General features: G+C 44.6%; 1 protein-coding gene across 3 annotated transcripts in view; it reads right to left on the bottom strand.

Annotated features, from left to right (window-relative positions):
- The window catches only part of VIPR1 (vasoactive intestinal peptide receptor 1), a 510,641-nt gene that overhangs the window by 368,597 nt on the left and 125,624 nt on the right, over positions 1-16,420 (bottom strand). For all 3 annotated transcript variants that reach the window (XM_029588347.1, XM_029588346.1, XM_029588348.1), the window contains exon 2: positions 11,355-11,451. In XM_029588347.1, the coding sequence (XP_029444207.1) occupies positions 11,355-11,451 (97 nt within the window). The remainder of the gene's footprint in view (positions 1-11,354; positions 11,452-16,420) is intronic.

Below are 16,420 nucleotides of genomic sequence, written 5' to 3' on the forward strand. Positions count from 1 at the left end.
TACACCTCCAATTAGGAAAATAAGTTAGGCTGCTACAGATCCCTATATAGAAAAATTCCTCACCTTGGTCACAGGAAGAACACACACACAGATCCTCACCAAATACAGAATACAGAGACCAAAAATAAAAATATAAATGTGTAGACAAAAACTGAACTGGACACTGCAAGAAGCCAGACTCTGTATGCATTGCAACATTGGAAAAACAGAAATATCTCAATTCCTCATAAAACATTCACATAATCCAATAATTTAAATATATATAAATTATTTTTAAATTTCCCACACAATAAAATATTTCAAAACATCAGACATCAAACAACAGCCAAAAACTAAAATTATTAAGGATTTAAAAATTCTCCATTCTACATACTTGAAAACGTATGTAGAATACCAGTCACCCTGAGATTGCCATGGATTAGTAGGGGTGGGGAGGAGGGCATACAAACTTTCTCTTCTCTGTCATAAACACACACATGCACATGTTTATCTCACTCACACACACATGCTTTTTCTCTCTCACACACACACACACATGCTCACACAAACAAGCTTCCTCTCTCTCATATACACATGCTCTCACATATGCTTTCTCTCTCTTGTACACACATGCTCTCTTTCACACACACATGCTCCCTCCCTCTGTCTCACATACATGCTCTCAAAAACCACACACACTCTCAAACACACACACACACGCTCTCTCTCTCTCTCTCTCACACACACACACCACATATACACACACATACACTCCCTCTCTCTCATACACACATGCTCTCACACACATACGGTTACTTTCTCTCATGTACATATGCTTTCATACACACATACATGCTCTCACTCTCTCACTTCATACACACATACATGCTCTCAATCTCTCTCATATGTTCTCATACACACATGCTCTCTCATACACTTATACTTCCTCTCTCTTTCATACATGTACTCTCATTCACATGTTCTCACACACACACATGCTCATAGCACACTCCCTCCCTCTCACACAAATGCTGCCTATCAATCATATATGCTCACACACACACACACACACATTCTCCCTCTCTCTAAAACATATATACTCTCACATACACAGGCTCCCTCTCTCATACAGGCTCTCTCTCTTTCTCATTCACACATACATATGCTCTCTCTCTCTCATTCACACACAAGCTCCCATTCTCTCATTTACACAAGCTCTCTCTCAAACACATGGCCTGCTTCATCATTCTGTCACCGGCGAGATGGGGTACATCAGCAGCTTCATGGCCTGCTTTGTTTTTCTGCTGCTGGCAAGATGGGGTGCGCTGGTGGTCTCACAGCCTGTTTCATTCTTCTGCTGCTGGTGAGATGGGATGTGCCAGTGACCCAGTAACCTGCTTCCTTCTTCAGCTGCCAGCAAGATGGGATGCATCGATAGTCCTGCAGCCTGCTGCATTTTCTGCCACCAGTGAGATGGGGTATGCTGGTGGTCTGTCTGGCCTTCATTACTCTTCAGCCGTCATTTGATAGGATCCAGTGGTGGTCTATCAGTCTTTTCCATCTTCTCCTACAGCTCATGGACTCCCTGTTATGGTCTGGCAGACCCCTGCTATAGACATTACAAGTTATGCATTATCTATCATCTATAGGCCTTTTCTTTTAGATGACAATTCTATTGCATTATCAGTATGATAGATGCTCAGTCACTTCCATGCAACAAGTAGTTATTATTTGTGGCTGGCATTTGACTCTCTCATTCATTATTTTGGACACCTTTCTGTTGTGTTGGAGGTGTACCATTGGCCTGGTGCAGGATTCGTACAGCCCTCTGGTCGGACCCAGAGAGCGCTTGCCACCAGGAGCCAGAGCACACAAGGAGACAGAGGCTAGCTAGAGCTTCACCAATAACAGTCCGAGGTTTCTGCAGATTGAGCCCTTGGGTACCCGGACCACCTGGACTTAGGTGGGCCTCTGGTGGTCTCCAGGAGTATCAAAGAGGTGTGCCCACCACGAGCAAGGGTGGGCGGCTGATGCAGAGCGGTTAAGCTAAATCTGAACTGGAAGCTCCGGAGACCTCGGGAAGGCAGTAATTCAGGGAGGTCCTCCGGACCTGCAGGTCTAGCCACATGGAGGCCGCGATTGTTATCCAAGTGTGTTAGTCCAATGGTCAATGAGAGCCAGAAGAGAGTGTCTGAGTGAAGCGCAAGGGTCAGAGCCAGAGTATTAGCCAAGAGAGGTCAGCCAAAGCAAGCTTCAATACCAGAATCAGTCCGTGCGTAGTTGTGACAAGCGAGATTCGGTTCCAGGTGGCAGACAGTAGAGTGGTCATGCAGGCAGTGGTCAGTTCCAGGCAGCAGGCAAGAGAATGGTCAGGCAGGCAGTGGTTGGTTCCAGGCGGCAGGCAAGAGAATGGTCAGGCAGGCAGAGGTCAGTACCAAGAAGTCAGTCCAGATAGGTACTACCTGGGAAGGAGATGCTGGGACTGGAGACACTGGAATAGGAGATGTTGGAACAAGAGACACTGGAGCAAGAGACACTGGAACAGAGGCAAACTATCACACCAATGATGTCGACCCGATTGCCAAGGCAGGGATCAGGGGTTTGAGCCCTACCTTATATATGGAAGCTTAGTGATGTCATCAGCGTGTGATTCCCGGGGTTTTCCCGTGCTGCTCTCTTTAAGAGAGGAGAGGTCGGCCATGCGCATGCCTAGGGGCAGGGCCGAGCCTGCCAAAGACGCGGAGCTCTGACGGGAGCTGTGAGACCTGCAGGGACGGAGACGCCGAGGGAGGCTGCCGTGAGCGATGGGGGCACCGGGGGTTCATGGCAGCAGGCAAGCCTGCGCTTGTGGAAGGTAATGCCAGGTGAGCAGGCCCGGTCGCGGCACCCACACGGCTGGGACGCACAACACTTTCAAGGCCATTTGCTCAGTATGGCTGACAGGTACAAGCAACAGGCATGGAGGAAGCCAGAGAGGGCCGTGGTGAGCGAGGGGGACGGCGGGAGCTGGCAGCAGCAGCGAGACCGGAGTTAGCTGAAGGCGGAAGATGAGCAGGCCCGGTCGAGGCACCCACACGGCCTGGACACGCAACATATAGTTCAGTGCCAATCTGAAGGGTCAGTGTATGTAGGAATCTAAACCTAAAGACTTTGCATAGCTATGCTACTCTGCTGAAAGAAGATGGAATCTAAGTTAATTACAATGCAACTTCCTAATATCTCTATCATGGATACACAATTCATCCAGAACAGGGTTGGAAAACATTACAATATGTAGCTTTGCTAAGTTTCAACAAATACAAGAAAGTTATTTATATTCACAGGAAAGATATGTTCACTGTTTACTAATTGTAATTGGTTGGACTCTGTATCATAATTACTATATTTTTCTTGCTAGCATTCCAGTCTAGCATCAATGATCTTGTACAGGACTATCATGTTTACCGTACTAAAGTAATTTTACGTAATTAAGGCCAGATAACACAAAATCATGAAATTTAGTAGTTTTTAAAATTAGCAATAGTTAAATAGTTCATCATGGTACAGGGAAAATAGAGACACTCTACTTGGGAATGAGCTATCACAAACAGATAAAAGATCTACGCGCGTATCTTATAAAATCCAGCGTACTTTTGTTCGCGCCTGGTGCGCGAACAAAAGTACGCGATCGCGCAAATTTTTAAAATCTACCCCATAATGTGTTATATACATAATTTGACCCTGTGTATTCACACATAAAAGAAGACTTTCAGGCAACATGTTAAAGGTTTGCATATGTCAATGAATTTTTAATGCGTTATACATATAACTTTGCATAGTGGTTTTGCAACAGACAAAAGTTACTCATTCAGCACGCCAGTCTTCAAAGTCATCTAGTGCACATATCTTATGTATGAAAATTGGATTTGCTTTGTGTGTTTTGAAATGGTGTGCATAGTTCTGCAGTTAGACATATGAGTGAAAATTTAACCCCATAAAGCCACAGTTGGTGGTTGCAGCAAATATATAGCCTTACATGTTGTTAAAGAGGTGATAGAACTGGCCTACAAATTGCAGGTGCACCAAAACAGAACAATACTGAAAAATTAAAAAACCCAAAGGTCATCAAGTTATTTATTTCATGAAAATTTCCAAACATTGTAATAATGGCAACAGATGCAGAATGCCTTGGTATATCTATCTGTCTAATCAGCCATCAGGGCAAAAGTATTCTCTGAGGACAAGCAGGATGGTAATCCTCCACATGGGCGACATCAGACAGAACCCCAACATGAAAAACTTATGCCAAATTTCTAGAACTTTGACTTGGCCACATTGAGCATGCCCAGCATGTCATATACCACACATCCACACAGGGTCCATCTTCAGTTTCTTTTTTTCCATGCAGCTACAGCACCGTGGTCATTGAGCCTTGTTTTTTGGCCTACTTTTTGGCCTATTTCCTAAACCCTTTCTCTCAGCTTTTTTGCGTTTCTTGTGTTGCTGTTACCAGAGATTGATACTGGGTCCCTCTCCATTCTCCCTTTAACTTTTAGTCAGGGATTTCTATGTTTTGTGGGTAAGTTTCCTTTCATGTCGATTCCCTGGGGCGGCGGTGCAGTCAGTGCCTGCCGATCATTGATGTCTGTTGCCATCAAGTTTGAATTAGCATCCCTTTCCTTTTGTCCCATTATGGCTTCATCTGGTTTTAAGCAATGCCCTCAATGCCCAAGGACTATGACCATCATGGACCCCCATGATGAATGCATCCTCCGCCAGGGACGCATTCATCATGGGGGACACATTCATCATGGTTGTTGCAGTTGTGCCCAGATGACCCTAAGGGACGTTGACTTTGACTTGACAAGATGGAGTGACTCTTTGGGTCAAAAAGTCTGAGCCATCATTATCAGAGGCATTGACATCAAGGGACCAAGGAGCTGCACTGATGGACAACATAATTTGTGGGGCTATCATTTCTGTCAGCTAATAGGGGCATCAGAGACCGACTATCATCAAGCTCCTCCAGGCCGAGGACATTGGGCTCCTCATCATCAGCACTGGGAAAGGACTATACAGAAGCTGCTTCATTGATGCACAGTGCTGGGCAAAAGGATGAACTGGCTCATGCTGTGATGCCCCCAAAATGACAATGTGGTAAGGATTGCCAGTCCTCCACTGATGCCAGGTGTGAGCCATGGACTCCATCAGTCCTGGTGCCAGCCACCGATCCTCCTCTTGGTTCCAAGGAAGATTTGGTCATACCTCCTCCCTCCTAGTTGGTTTTGGCATTGGCAATGTTTGAGGAGGAGCTTGAGAGGCGTGTGCAGCTGCCTGTTGAACAAGCAATGTAGAGCATTGTCACTGAGGCACTGACAGCACCGGCAATATCTATCTTGGAGCCACTGCTGAAGCCTCTACATGTGCTCAGCAGCATGTTACCAAACCAGCCAGTTTTGGTTCTTGGGATGGTGCTGATGGACAGGGCAATGGTGCTTCCCCCTGCCAATACAGTGGTCGTGGGCAGTTCCTTAGAGGGGGAAGCTCCCCCCAGGCCAGCTGAGCCACTGAGGCCTGTGGCTCCTTTATCCAGTGCCTGCACCACTGGATGAAAGCCAAGTAACCAGAGCCCTATCCCTGGTCGATGACACAGAGGATAAGGAGCCTTATGACCCCTGGGATAATGACTCAATGGAGATCTCTGACGAAGCTTCCAATGCTCCCCCTTCTGACCATTCTCCTCTAGAAAACTGAAGGAAGTTCCCACCTGAGGACCTTACCTTCGCATGGTTTGTACGGTTGATGGCAGAGATCATCCCTTTTCAGTTCTTAACTGAAAAGGATGCTCCGCCCAAAATTCTGGAGATCCTCCAGCTTGTGGAGCCTTCTAAGGAGGTCATGGCAGCCCGATTCACAACATCCTTAAGGATCTGGGAACACAGTGTCACAGTGCCTCCCTTTAATAAGAAGGCTTCATGGTTTATCTCATTCAGAAGGCTGCCGGATTTGACAAGTGTCAGTGCCTCACCAATCAGTGGTGGTTGAATCTGCTCTCAAGAGAGCCAAGCATTCTCGGACCCATTCCTTGATGCCCCCAGGGAAGGATCTCAGAGCGATGGATGCTCTTTGGAGGAAGTTTTTCAGGGAGCTATGCTCATTATCTACATAGCTTCTTTCCAGCTCTACATAAGCCAGTACTCGCGGGACATCTGGAAGCAGGTGCGGGAGGTGGCCGAGCATCTGCCTCAGCAGAAGCAGGACACCCTCATGTTGCTGGTGCATAAGAACCTGGGGTGTGGAAAACACAAGGCCCACACAGCCTATGATGATTTTGAAACAGCATCAAATGTCTCTGCAGCGGGAATCAGCACTCACAGAATGATATGACTGTGAGCCTTGGATTTCGACCGGAGCTAAAGGAAAGACTCGCTGACAGGCTGTGCACTGGAAAGAATCTCTTCAGAGATAAGGTGAAGGATGCAGTGGCCCAGTTCCAGAACCACCATGAGATCCTCCAGCAACTCCTGTTCAGCACTTCAGACCATCCTCCTCACCTAGGAGGTCTGCGAGATCAGGGTAGAAGAAGCTTTTCTTTCACCAAAGGAAGTACTATCCTCTTCCCTCTTGCTCTCGTCCACAACCTCAGAGCTCTTGCACCTGTCCCAAGCAGCAAAGAGCTCCAAAGGCCCAGTTGGTGCCTCATACAACTCCCAGGGCAAGGTTTTGACCGTCATAGGGAGCCTAGCCTGGTCACCTGTAATTCGGGCGATGAATCTGCCAGGAGAAAGCTATAGTTCTTTGCAAACTGGTAGCCCAGTGTAACCTCAGAACAGTGGGTTCTTTCCATCGTCCATCAGGGTTACCAATTAAACCTTTTAGGTGCCATGGTAAATTGTCCCTTGAGCCTGTTTTGAGGCCCGGTAACACATCAGCAGGTACTACTTAAGAAGCTCTCCTCCCTCTTAATGCCCAGCGCGATCAAGTCCATTTCACCAGGGCAAAGAGGGCAGGGATTTTACTCCAGGTACTTCCTGATTACAAAGAAATCAGTAGGACTCCATCTCATCCTAGACCTGAGGGCTTTGAACAAATTTTTCCATAAAGAAAAGTTCAAGATGGTTTCCCTGGGCAACTTGATCCCCCTTACTGCAAAAAAGGGACTGGCTATGTTCCTTCAATCTGAAGGACATGTACACCTACATCAAGATCTTCCCAGTCACTGGTAGCATCTCATATTCATGGTGGGAACACAGCTCTTCCAGTATCATGTTTTGCTGTTTGGGCTTGCATAAGCCCAAAATGTCTTTACAAAATGCCTGGCCATAGTGATGGCGCACCTGCACAGGATGGGAGTGAACATCTTTCCTTATCTGGACGATTAGCTGGTCAAAAGCATCTCTCAGGCAGGGGCCTTCAGGTCCTTGCACCTGACCATTTGGGTGGAGTCACTAGGGTTCGTCATCAAATAGCCAAAGTCCCATCTCAGCCCGACACCACAATTGAACGTCATAGGAGCCCTGCTAGATATGGCTCAGGCAAAGGCCTTCCTCAATAAAGGTCCATCTACCTGATGACCACTGCAGCAGAGATTCAACAGAGCCAGCAGGTGTTGGCTTGAAAAATATTGATGTTGTTGGCTCACATGGCCGCAACAGTTCTTGTCACTCTCTTAGCACACTTGTGCATGAGATCAGCCCAATGGACCCTGAGTTGCAGTGGTATCAAGCCATGCAGAACCTCCAGAAATGCATCCGAGTCACTCAGCACCTCCGGGACTCATTGTTCCAGTGGCAGGTAATTTCAAATCTGGAACCAGGAATTCCCTTTTCACGCCCTCCTATACAAATTATTCTAACCATAGATGTGTCCCCCCTGGGTTGGGGAGCTCATGTAGATGGGCTCAGCACTCAAGGTATCTGATCTGTCCAGGAATGCTGTTGTCAAATCAACTTCCTGGAGCTCCAGGGGATCAGTTACGTGTTATGGGCTTTCAGAGATCAGCTGTCCAACAAAGTTGTCCTGATTCAAAACAACAACCAAGTAGCAAATTGGTATGTTAACAAGAAAGGAAGTTTGTGTCAGAAGGCAGTTCAAATCTGGTCCTGGGCCCTCTCTCATGGGATGGCACTCAGGGCCATGTACCTACCCAGCGTAGAGAATGTGTTAGCAGACAGGCTGAGTCATGCCTTCAGACCCCATGAATTGTCTCTGGACCAAGGGGTCGCAAATTGGATCTTCCACCTCTGGGGAAGCCTGAAAGTGCCTTGGAACACAAAGGTTCAGTTCTGTTCTCTGTACATGACACGTGACAAACCAGCCTCAGATGCCCTCGCACAATACTGGGGCAAAGGTCTTCTGTATTCATGTCCTTCAACTCCACTGGTAGCAAAGGCTCTCTTGAAACTTCATGAGGACAGAGGAACTATGATCCTCATTGGACGAGAAAGGTCTGGTTTCCACTCCTACAGGAGTTATTCATCCAGAAACTGACCAGTCCGGGGACTTCCCCAGATTTCAACACAGGATCAAGACAGGTTGCAGTATTCCAACTTTCAGGCCCTGTCACTCACAGCCTGGATGTAGAGAGGGTAATTCTTCAATTACTCGATCTCTCAGAATATACGTCTCAGTTCTGGTGGCTTCTAGAAAGCCTTCCACTAGGAAGTCCTATGGACTGAAGTGGAGGTGGTTTTCCGTGTGGTGTGAGCAAAAGGCCTTAGATCCTTTCTCCTGCCCCACACAAAAACTGCTTGATTACCTTCTATGCTTGTTGGAAGCTGGCTTGAAGACAAATTCTGTTAGGGTTCATCTAGTGTAATTGGCACATACCCCCTTAGTGTAGAAGGTATGCCAAGCTCTGTACAGCCTATAGTTGTACACTTTATGAAGGGCCTGCTTCAGCTGAAGCTTCCCCTAAGGCATCCCGCTGTGTCTTGGGACCTCAATGTGGTGTTAGCTCAGCTGATGAAAGCTCCTTTTGAGCCAATGGGCTCCTGTGACCTGACATACCTGACCTGGAAGGTCATATTTTTGGTAGCAGTCACTTCAGCATGCAGGGTCAGTGAACTACAGGCCTTAGTGACTTATCCACCTTATATGAAGTATTTCCATGATAGGATGCACATGCAGGGTTACCCTAAGTTCCTGCCTAAGGTGGTAATGGACTTCCATCTTAACCAGTCCATCGTCCTGCCAACATTCTCTCCCAGGCCACATTCACAACAAGGTGAACAAGTCCTGCACAATTTGGACTGCAAGAGAGCCTTAGTTTTCTATCTGGAGTGGACAGAAGCCCATAGACAGTCCACCCAACTTTTTGTTTCTTTTGATAGAAATAGGTTGGGTATTGCCAAACAGACACTATCAAATTGACTCCTTCTGTTATGCCCACTGCCCAGGCAGGAGTTCATCTTGGGGATGATGTCAACACTCATTCTATCCGAGTCATGACAGCATCAGTGGCCCATTTGCAAGCAGTCCCTATAGAGAGGATCTGGAAGGCTGCAATGTGGAGTTCTCTCCACACATTCACATCTCATTATTGATTGGATAGGGATGGCTGATGCAATAGTAGGTTTGGCTAATCTGTCCTTCAGAAACTGTTTGAGGTGTAGAACCCAACTCTCTCCCACCTAGGGCCCATTGTTTGGGTTCAGGCTGTCTCCCCTCTTGTTACCAACAACACCAGTGTTGTTGTGCCCGTTGGCACTTAGTTTGGGTGTCTATTGGTCCCCTTTAATGTTGGGGACAGCCTATAGCTAGGGATTCACCCATGTATGAGGACTACCATCCTGCTTGTCCTCGGAGAAGAGTTGCTCACCTGTAACAGGTGTTCTCCAAGGACAGCAGGATGTTAGCCCTCACAAAACCCACCCACCACCCCGTGGAGGGTTTCTCCTATATTTTGGTTTATGTCTAATTCAAATAAGACTGAAGCGGGTCCCTATTGGGCATGCTCAATGTGGCCAAGTCAAAGTTCTAGAAACTTTGATATAAGTTTTCCGTGTCAGGGCTCCATCTGATGATGTCACCCATGTGTGAGGACTAACATCCTTGGAGAACACCTGTTACAGGTAAGCAACTCTACTTTACCTATGACAGGGCTTCCCATACCTGTCCTGAGGACCCCATAGCCAGTCAGGCTTTTAGGATATCTGCAATGAATATGCATGAAATAAATTTGCATATACCATGTCTCTATGATATGCACATTTTTTTCATGCGTATTCATTATGAATATCCTGAAAACCTGATTGGCTGTGGGGTCCCCTGGACATGTTTAGAAAGTTCTGACCTATGATAAATGTAAGCTTTCACTTGGAATCTTGAAATAAAAATTATGCAATTCAAAAGAAAGAGATATGAAATAAATATTTCTGGCCACCTTTCTCCTCAACAATCCACATCTGATTTTGAACATATTAAGGGAAATGCACATCTTCAAAGCAAAGAAAAATGGTACCTATTTATGCCCGAAATTTGCTGGGCTTTAGTGTATGAAAAACAAAATAATCAAATCGTCATCAGCTACAGCTTATAAGAGTTTGCTCCAGCACACAGTATCACCGTTTAAAACTAAACAAGTTTCCTATTTATTGGAATCTGAATGAAATATAAAAAGTTGTCTGCTAAAGTCTGGTAGAATAATGTGCTATTTAACATATGGCATCCCATTAGTACAATTAAAAGAAACTGCAGAAACAGGAGGAATTTCACCATGGATGCAACCTCTTGTTCAGTCTGCCTTTCAATTCCTCTGCTTTGGTTTGCAATGCATAACTGCACTTAATTTTAAAAAAAGAAAGCTATTAATGGACTGCAAGAACTATGTTGACTGCAGATTACCATAAGCTTCCCTAATAACTGTGTGAACCATTACCCTCCAAATCGCAATTAAAAAAAAAAAGTAATGTCTGAGTCAGTCTTGTATATAAATCAGCAGTAGAAATGCTAGGCCTTAAAGGTTTGAAGAGGGTTAACGGTAATATCAAACCAATTGCTTAATAGCAGAGCAAAACAGAGTCAAGGTGTTGAATCATTGGAAAATATCATTATATTTTGTGAGGTGAGATCATGGAGAAGAAAAAGAGAGAAAACCCAAGGCCAGAGCACTTAACTGGGGGCAGGGGCAAAGCACTTCCCTTCAGCTTAATGAAAATAGTTTTCTAGAAGGATCCGCGGCACCAGCACAAGTCAAACCACTGCAGTCCTCTGACTGAGGAGCTTGGACAAGTTATACTGAACTACTTGCCCAGAAGCCAGGCAGATTTCTAAATGTTTGCATCCAATCATATTCTACATGTTTTTCTGTGTTGCTTTTTAAAATAAAACACCCCCACACACTGATAAATGGCATCTAACTTTTCTGCAAATTAAGCATTGTAGGAGATGCTTACCTAATGTATGATTTTCAAACTCTGAGCTGCCCAGGCATTTCACTCGTTCCTGCTCGATTGTCAGCATTACGGAACACGCCGGGGCCATACCTGCCACCTGCACCGAAGGAAAGCAGGGAGAGGAAAAAAGGAAAAGAAAAACATTCATTATTTTATTATCAGTCTTTAGGGCCGATGCTAGCTTTTTGGCTGCCCTGTGCGAACAATTAATGTGCTGCTCCACTTCATTCATTCTCTGTCTCGGGCCTGCCAAAAAAAAAAAAAGCCCAGCTCCTTCCAGTAACTTGCTGGTACAAGAGTATTAGGTGCCCTAAGCAAATCTTATACCCTTGCACCCAGCCTCCTGTCCTCTCCATGTACACGGTTAAAAACTATGCATATATAATAACAGATTTTACATGAAAAATATTATTCAAAGTACAGTCTTCTGAGGTGAAAAAAATATCATATGTATTTGTATGCAATTCCTTGGTGCCAACCAGAAAATCCTACAAAAAAAACGACACTTGGAACCCATATGGCATTGGGCTACTGTAATGCGTGTTAGATGAGGGTTTGACTCTCAGAAAGCCACGGGTAAATTACAATTAAAATATAATAAACTTCTCACACCAAAACAGCACTAACTGCCAGCACTTTAAAAAGTAACAACCCTACACCAGGCCTTAAAATACCAATACACCTCCTATTCAGAAAATAGAAGAAATCAAGCTGCTATAGATTCCTACCTTCTAGACTACCCCTCCTCGATCACACATGCAGAACACAGGCAGACCCTCACCAAATACAGGAAAAAGAAACCATAAAGCATAATAGAAACATGCAGGCAAAAACTGAATAGGAAAACCGCAACAAGTCAGACTCTATGCAATGCAACAATGGAAAGTCAGATATTAAACAAAATCAAGAAATACAATAAATACATTAATTATAATAGTATAAACATACTAATAAAAAATAATTTTTCAAAACAGCCTCTGAATGGAAGATCCAATAATTAAAAACTGATAAACAATTTGTTTTAAATTTCTCAAACACCAATAAAATATTTCGAAACAGCAGACACATCAAAGAGCATCTAAAAATTAAAAAGGATAAAATAATTCACACTCTCCATACCTGGAAATCTTTGATTTCTAGTCATTCTGAGATTGTTGTGGATATATATATATATCTAAACAGACAGATACATACATATGCACTCTCCCTCACACACACACATGTTCCCTCTTACATACACACAAACACACACACACACACACACTCACACTCACAAACGCACACATGCTCAAACACACATACGAAGAGAACACCCTATGCTTCAATACCTCAAACTTTCCTGATATAAACTGAAGAATTTACTGCTCAAAAAGAACTTACTACTATTTAGACCTCTTATTCCATCATCCCTAGAGCTTGCATCTGTCTCAGTGCTCCCTCTCTCACTCACACACATGCTCCCTCTTTCACACATATGCTTCCTCTCACATGCACATGTTCAGACACCCACACACACACTCCGCTTCTGCTCAAACGTACACACATACAGCAAGAGGGGGGCTTCCCAGTCTTTTGCATCGAGTGTCACATGTATGATATTTTACCCACCGGTGAGAAGTTGTACATGTGCATGCGATGCAAAGAGCTCCTGGCTCTCAGAGAACGAGTCCGATCTCTGGAGGCTAGAGTGGCAGACCTGGAGGAGCTGAGGGAGACAGAGAGGTATATAGATGAGACCTTCAGGGACATAGTAGTCCAGTCCCAACTTCAGACTGGCAGCCCTGGTGCTGCCTTGGAGGAAGAAGGTCTCATAATGGGAGAGCACCAACCAGGTGTAGCAGGAAAGGATCCTGTAGCAAGGACCTGCTCTCTAGGTGATGCATTGTCCTTTCGCACTGAGGATATCTCCCCAAGGCCTACTGCCCAGGAGGGAAGGGTTAGGTCGGCCGTCATAGTTGGTGATTCGATTATTAGGAATGTAGATAGCTGGGTGGCGGGTGGGCGTGAGGATCGCTTGGTAACATGCCTACCTGGTGTGAAGGTGGCGGACCTCACGCGTCACCTAGATAGGATTTTAGACAGTGCTGGGGAGGAGCCGGCTGTCGTGGTACACGTGGGCACCAACGACATAGGAAAATGTGGGAGGGAGGTTCTGGAAGCCAAATTTAGGCTCTTACGTAGAAAGATTAAATCCAGAACCTCCAGGGTAGCATTCTCTGAAATGCTCCCTGTTCCACGCGCAGGTCACCAGAGGCAGGCAGAGCTCCGGAGTCTCAATGCGTGGATGAGACGATGGTGCAAGGAAGAGGGATTCAGTTTTGTTAGGAACTGGGGAACCTTTTGGGGAAGGGGGAGTCTCTTCCGAAGGGATGGGCTCCACCTTAACCAGGGTGGAACCAGACTGCTGGCGCTAACCTTTAAAAAGGAGATAGAGCAGCTTTTAAACTAGAACAAAGGGGAAAGCCGACAGTCGCTCAGCAGCGCATGGTTCGGAGAGAGGTATCTTTAAAGGATACTAATGATGCATTAGAATTAGGGCATCCCGACAGTGAGGTTCCAATAATTAGAAAAGTAGTCCAAGTGCCTGTAACTAAAAACTCACCTGAGCTAAAAAATTCTAACTTATCCCTATCAATTAAAAAGCAGAATAAAAATACAAACAAAAAACAAACTTTGAAATGTTTGTATGATAATGCCAGAAGTCTAAGAAGTAAGATGGGAGAATTAGAATGTATAGCAGTAAATGATGACATAGACTTAATTGGCATCTCAGAGACATGGTGGAAAGAGGATAACCAATGGGACAGTGCTATACCGGGGTACAAATTATATCGCAATGACAGAGAGGAGCAGTCGGGAGGAGGTGTGGCGCTTTATGTCCGGGATGGCATAGAGTCCAACAGGATAAACATCCTGCATGAGACTAAATACAAAATTGAATCTTTATGGGTAGAAATCCCTTGTGTATCAGGGAAGACTACAGTGATAGGGGTATACTACCGTCCACCTGGTCAAGATGGTGAGATGGACAGTGAAATGCTAAGAGAAATTAGGGAAGCTAACCAAATTGGTAGTGCAGTAATAATGGGAGACTTCAATTACCCCAATATAGACTGGGTAAATGTATCATCGGGTCACGCTAGAGAGATAACGTTCCTGGATGGAATAAATGATAGCTTTATGGAGCAATTGGTTCAGGAACCGACGAGAGAGGGAGCAATTTTAGATCTAATTCTCAGTGGAGCACAAGACTTGGTGAGAGAGGTAACGGTGGTGGGGCCGCTTGGCAATAGTGATCATAATATGATCAAATTTGATTTAATGACTGGAAATGGAACAGTGTGCAAATCCAAGGCTCTCGTGCTAAACTTTCAAAAGGGAAACTTTGATAAAATGAGAAAAATTGTTAGAAAAAAACTGAAAGGAGCAGCTACAAAAGTAAAAAATGTCCAAGAGGCGTGGTCATTGTTAAAAAATACCATTCTAGAAGCACAGTCCAGATGTATTCCACACATTAAGAAAGGTGGAAAGAAGGCAAAACGATTACCGGCATGGTTAAAAGGGGAGGTGAAAGAAGCTATTTTAGCCAAAAGATCTTCATTCAAAAATTGGAAGAAGGATCCAACAGAAGAAAATAGGATAAAGCATAAACATTGGCAAGTTAAATGTAAGACATTGATAAGACAGGCTAAGAGAGAATTTGAAAAGAAGTTGGCTGTAGAGGCAAAAACTCACAGTAAAAACTTTTTTAAATATATCCGAAGCAGAAAGCCTGTGAGGGAGTCAGTTGGACCGTTAGATGATTGAGGGGTTAAAGGGGCACTTAGAGAAGATAAGGCCATCGCGGAAAGATTAAATGATTTCTTTGCTTTGGTGTTTACTGAAGAGGATGTTGGGGAGGTACCCGTAATGGAGAAGGTTTTCATGGGTAATGATTCAGATGGACTGAATCAAATCACGGTGAACCTAGAAGATGTGGTAGGCCTGATTGACAAACTGAAGAGTAGTAAATCACCTGGACCGGATGGTATACACCCCAGAGTTCTGAAGGAACTAAAAAATGAAATTTCAGACCTATTAGTAAAAATTTGTAAATTATCATTAAAATCATCCATTGTACCTGAAGACTGGAGGATAGCAAATGTAACCCCAATATTTAAAAAGGGCTCCAGGGGCGATCCGGGAAACTACAGACCGGTTAGCCTGACTTCAGTGCCAGGAAAAATAGTGGAAAGTGTTCTAAACATCAAAATCACAGAACATATAGAAAGACATGGTTTAATGGAACAAAGTCAGCATGGCTTTACCCAGGGCAAGTCTTGCCTCACAAATCTGCTTCACTTTTTTGAAGGAGTTAATAAACATGTGGATAAAGGTGAACCGGTAGATATAGTATACTTGGATTTTCAGAAGGCGTTTGACAAAGTTCCTCATGAGAGGCTTCTAGGAAAAGTAAAAAGTCATGGGATAGGTGGCGATGTCCTTTCATGGATTGCAAACTGGCTAAAAGACAGGAAACAGAGAGTAGGATTAAATGGGCAATTTTCTCAGTGGACGGGAGTGGACAGTGGAGTGCCTCAGGGATCTGTATTGGGACCCTTACTGTTCAATATATTTATAAATGATCTGGAAAGAAATACGACGAGTGAGATAATCAAATTTGCAGATGACACAAAATTGTTCAGAGCAGTTAAATCACAAGCAGATTGTGATAAATTGCAGGAAGACCTTGTGAGACTGGAAAATTGGGCATCCAAATGGCAGATGAAATTTAATGTGGATAAGTGCAAGGTGATGCATATAGGGAAAAATAACCCATGCTATAATTACACGATGTTGGGTTCCATACTAGGTGCTACAACGCAAGAAAGAGATCTAGGTGTCATAGTGGATAACACATTGAAATCGTCGGTTCAGTTTGCTGCGGCAGTCAAAAAAGCAAACAGAATGTTGGGAATTATTAGAAAAGGAATGATGAATAAAACGGAAAATGTCATAATGCCTCTGTATCGCTCCATGGTGAGACCGCACCTTGAATACTGTGTACAATTCTGGTCGCCGCATCT

The sequence above is a fragment of the Rhinatrema bivittatum genome, chromosome 2 (assembly GCF_901001135.1).
Source record: "Rhinatrema bivittatum chromosome 2, aRhiBiv1.1, whole genome shotgun sequence".
Taxonomy (NCBI): domain Eukaryota; kingdom Metazoa; phylum Chordata; class Amphibia; order Gymnophiona; family Rhinatrematidae; genus Rhinatrema; species Rhinatrema bivittatum.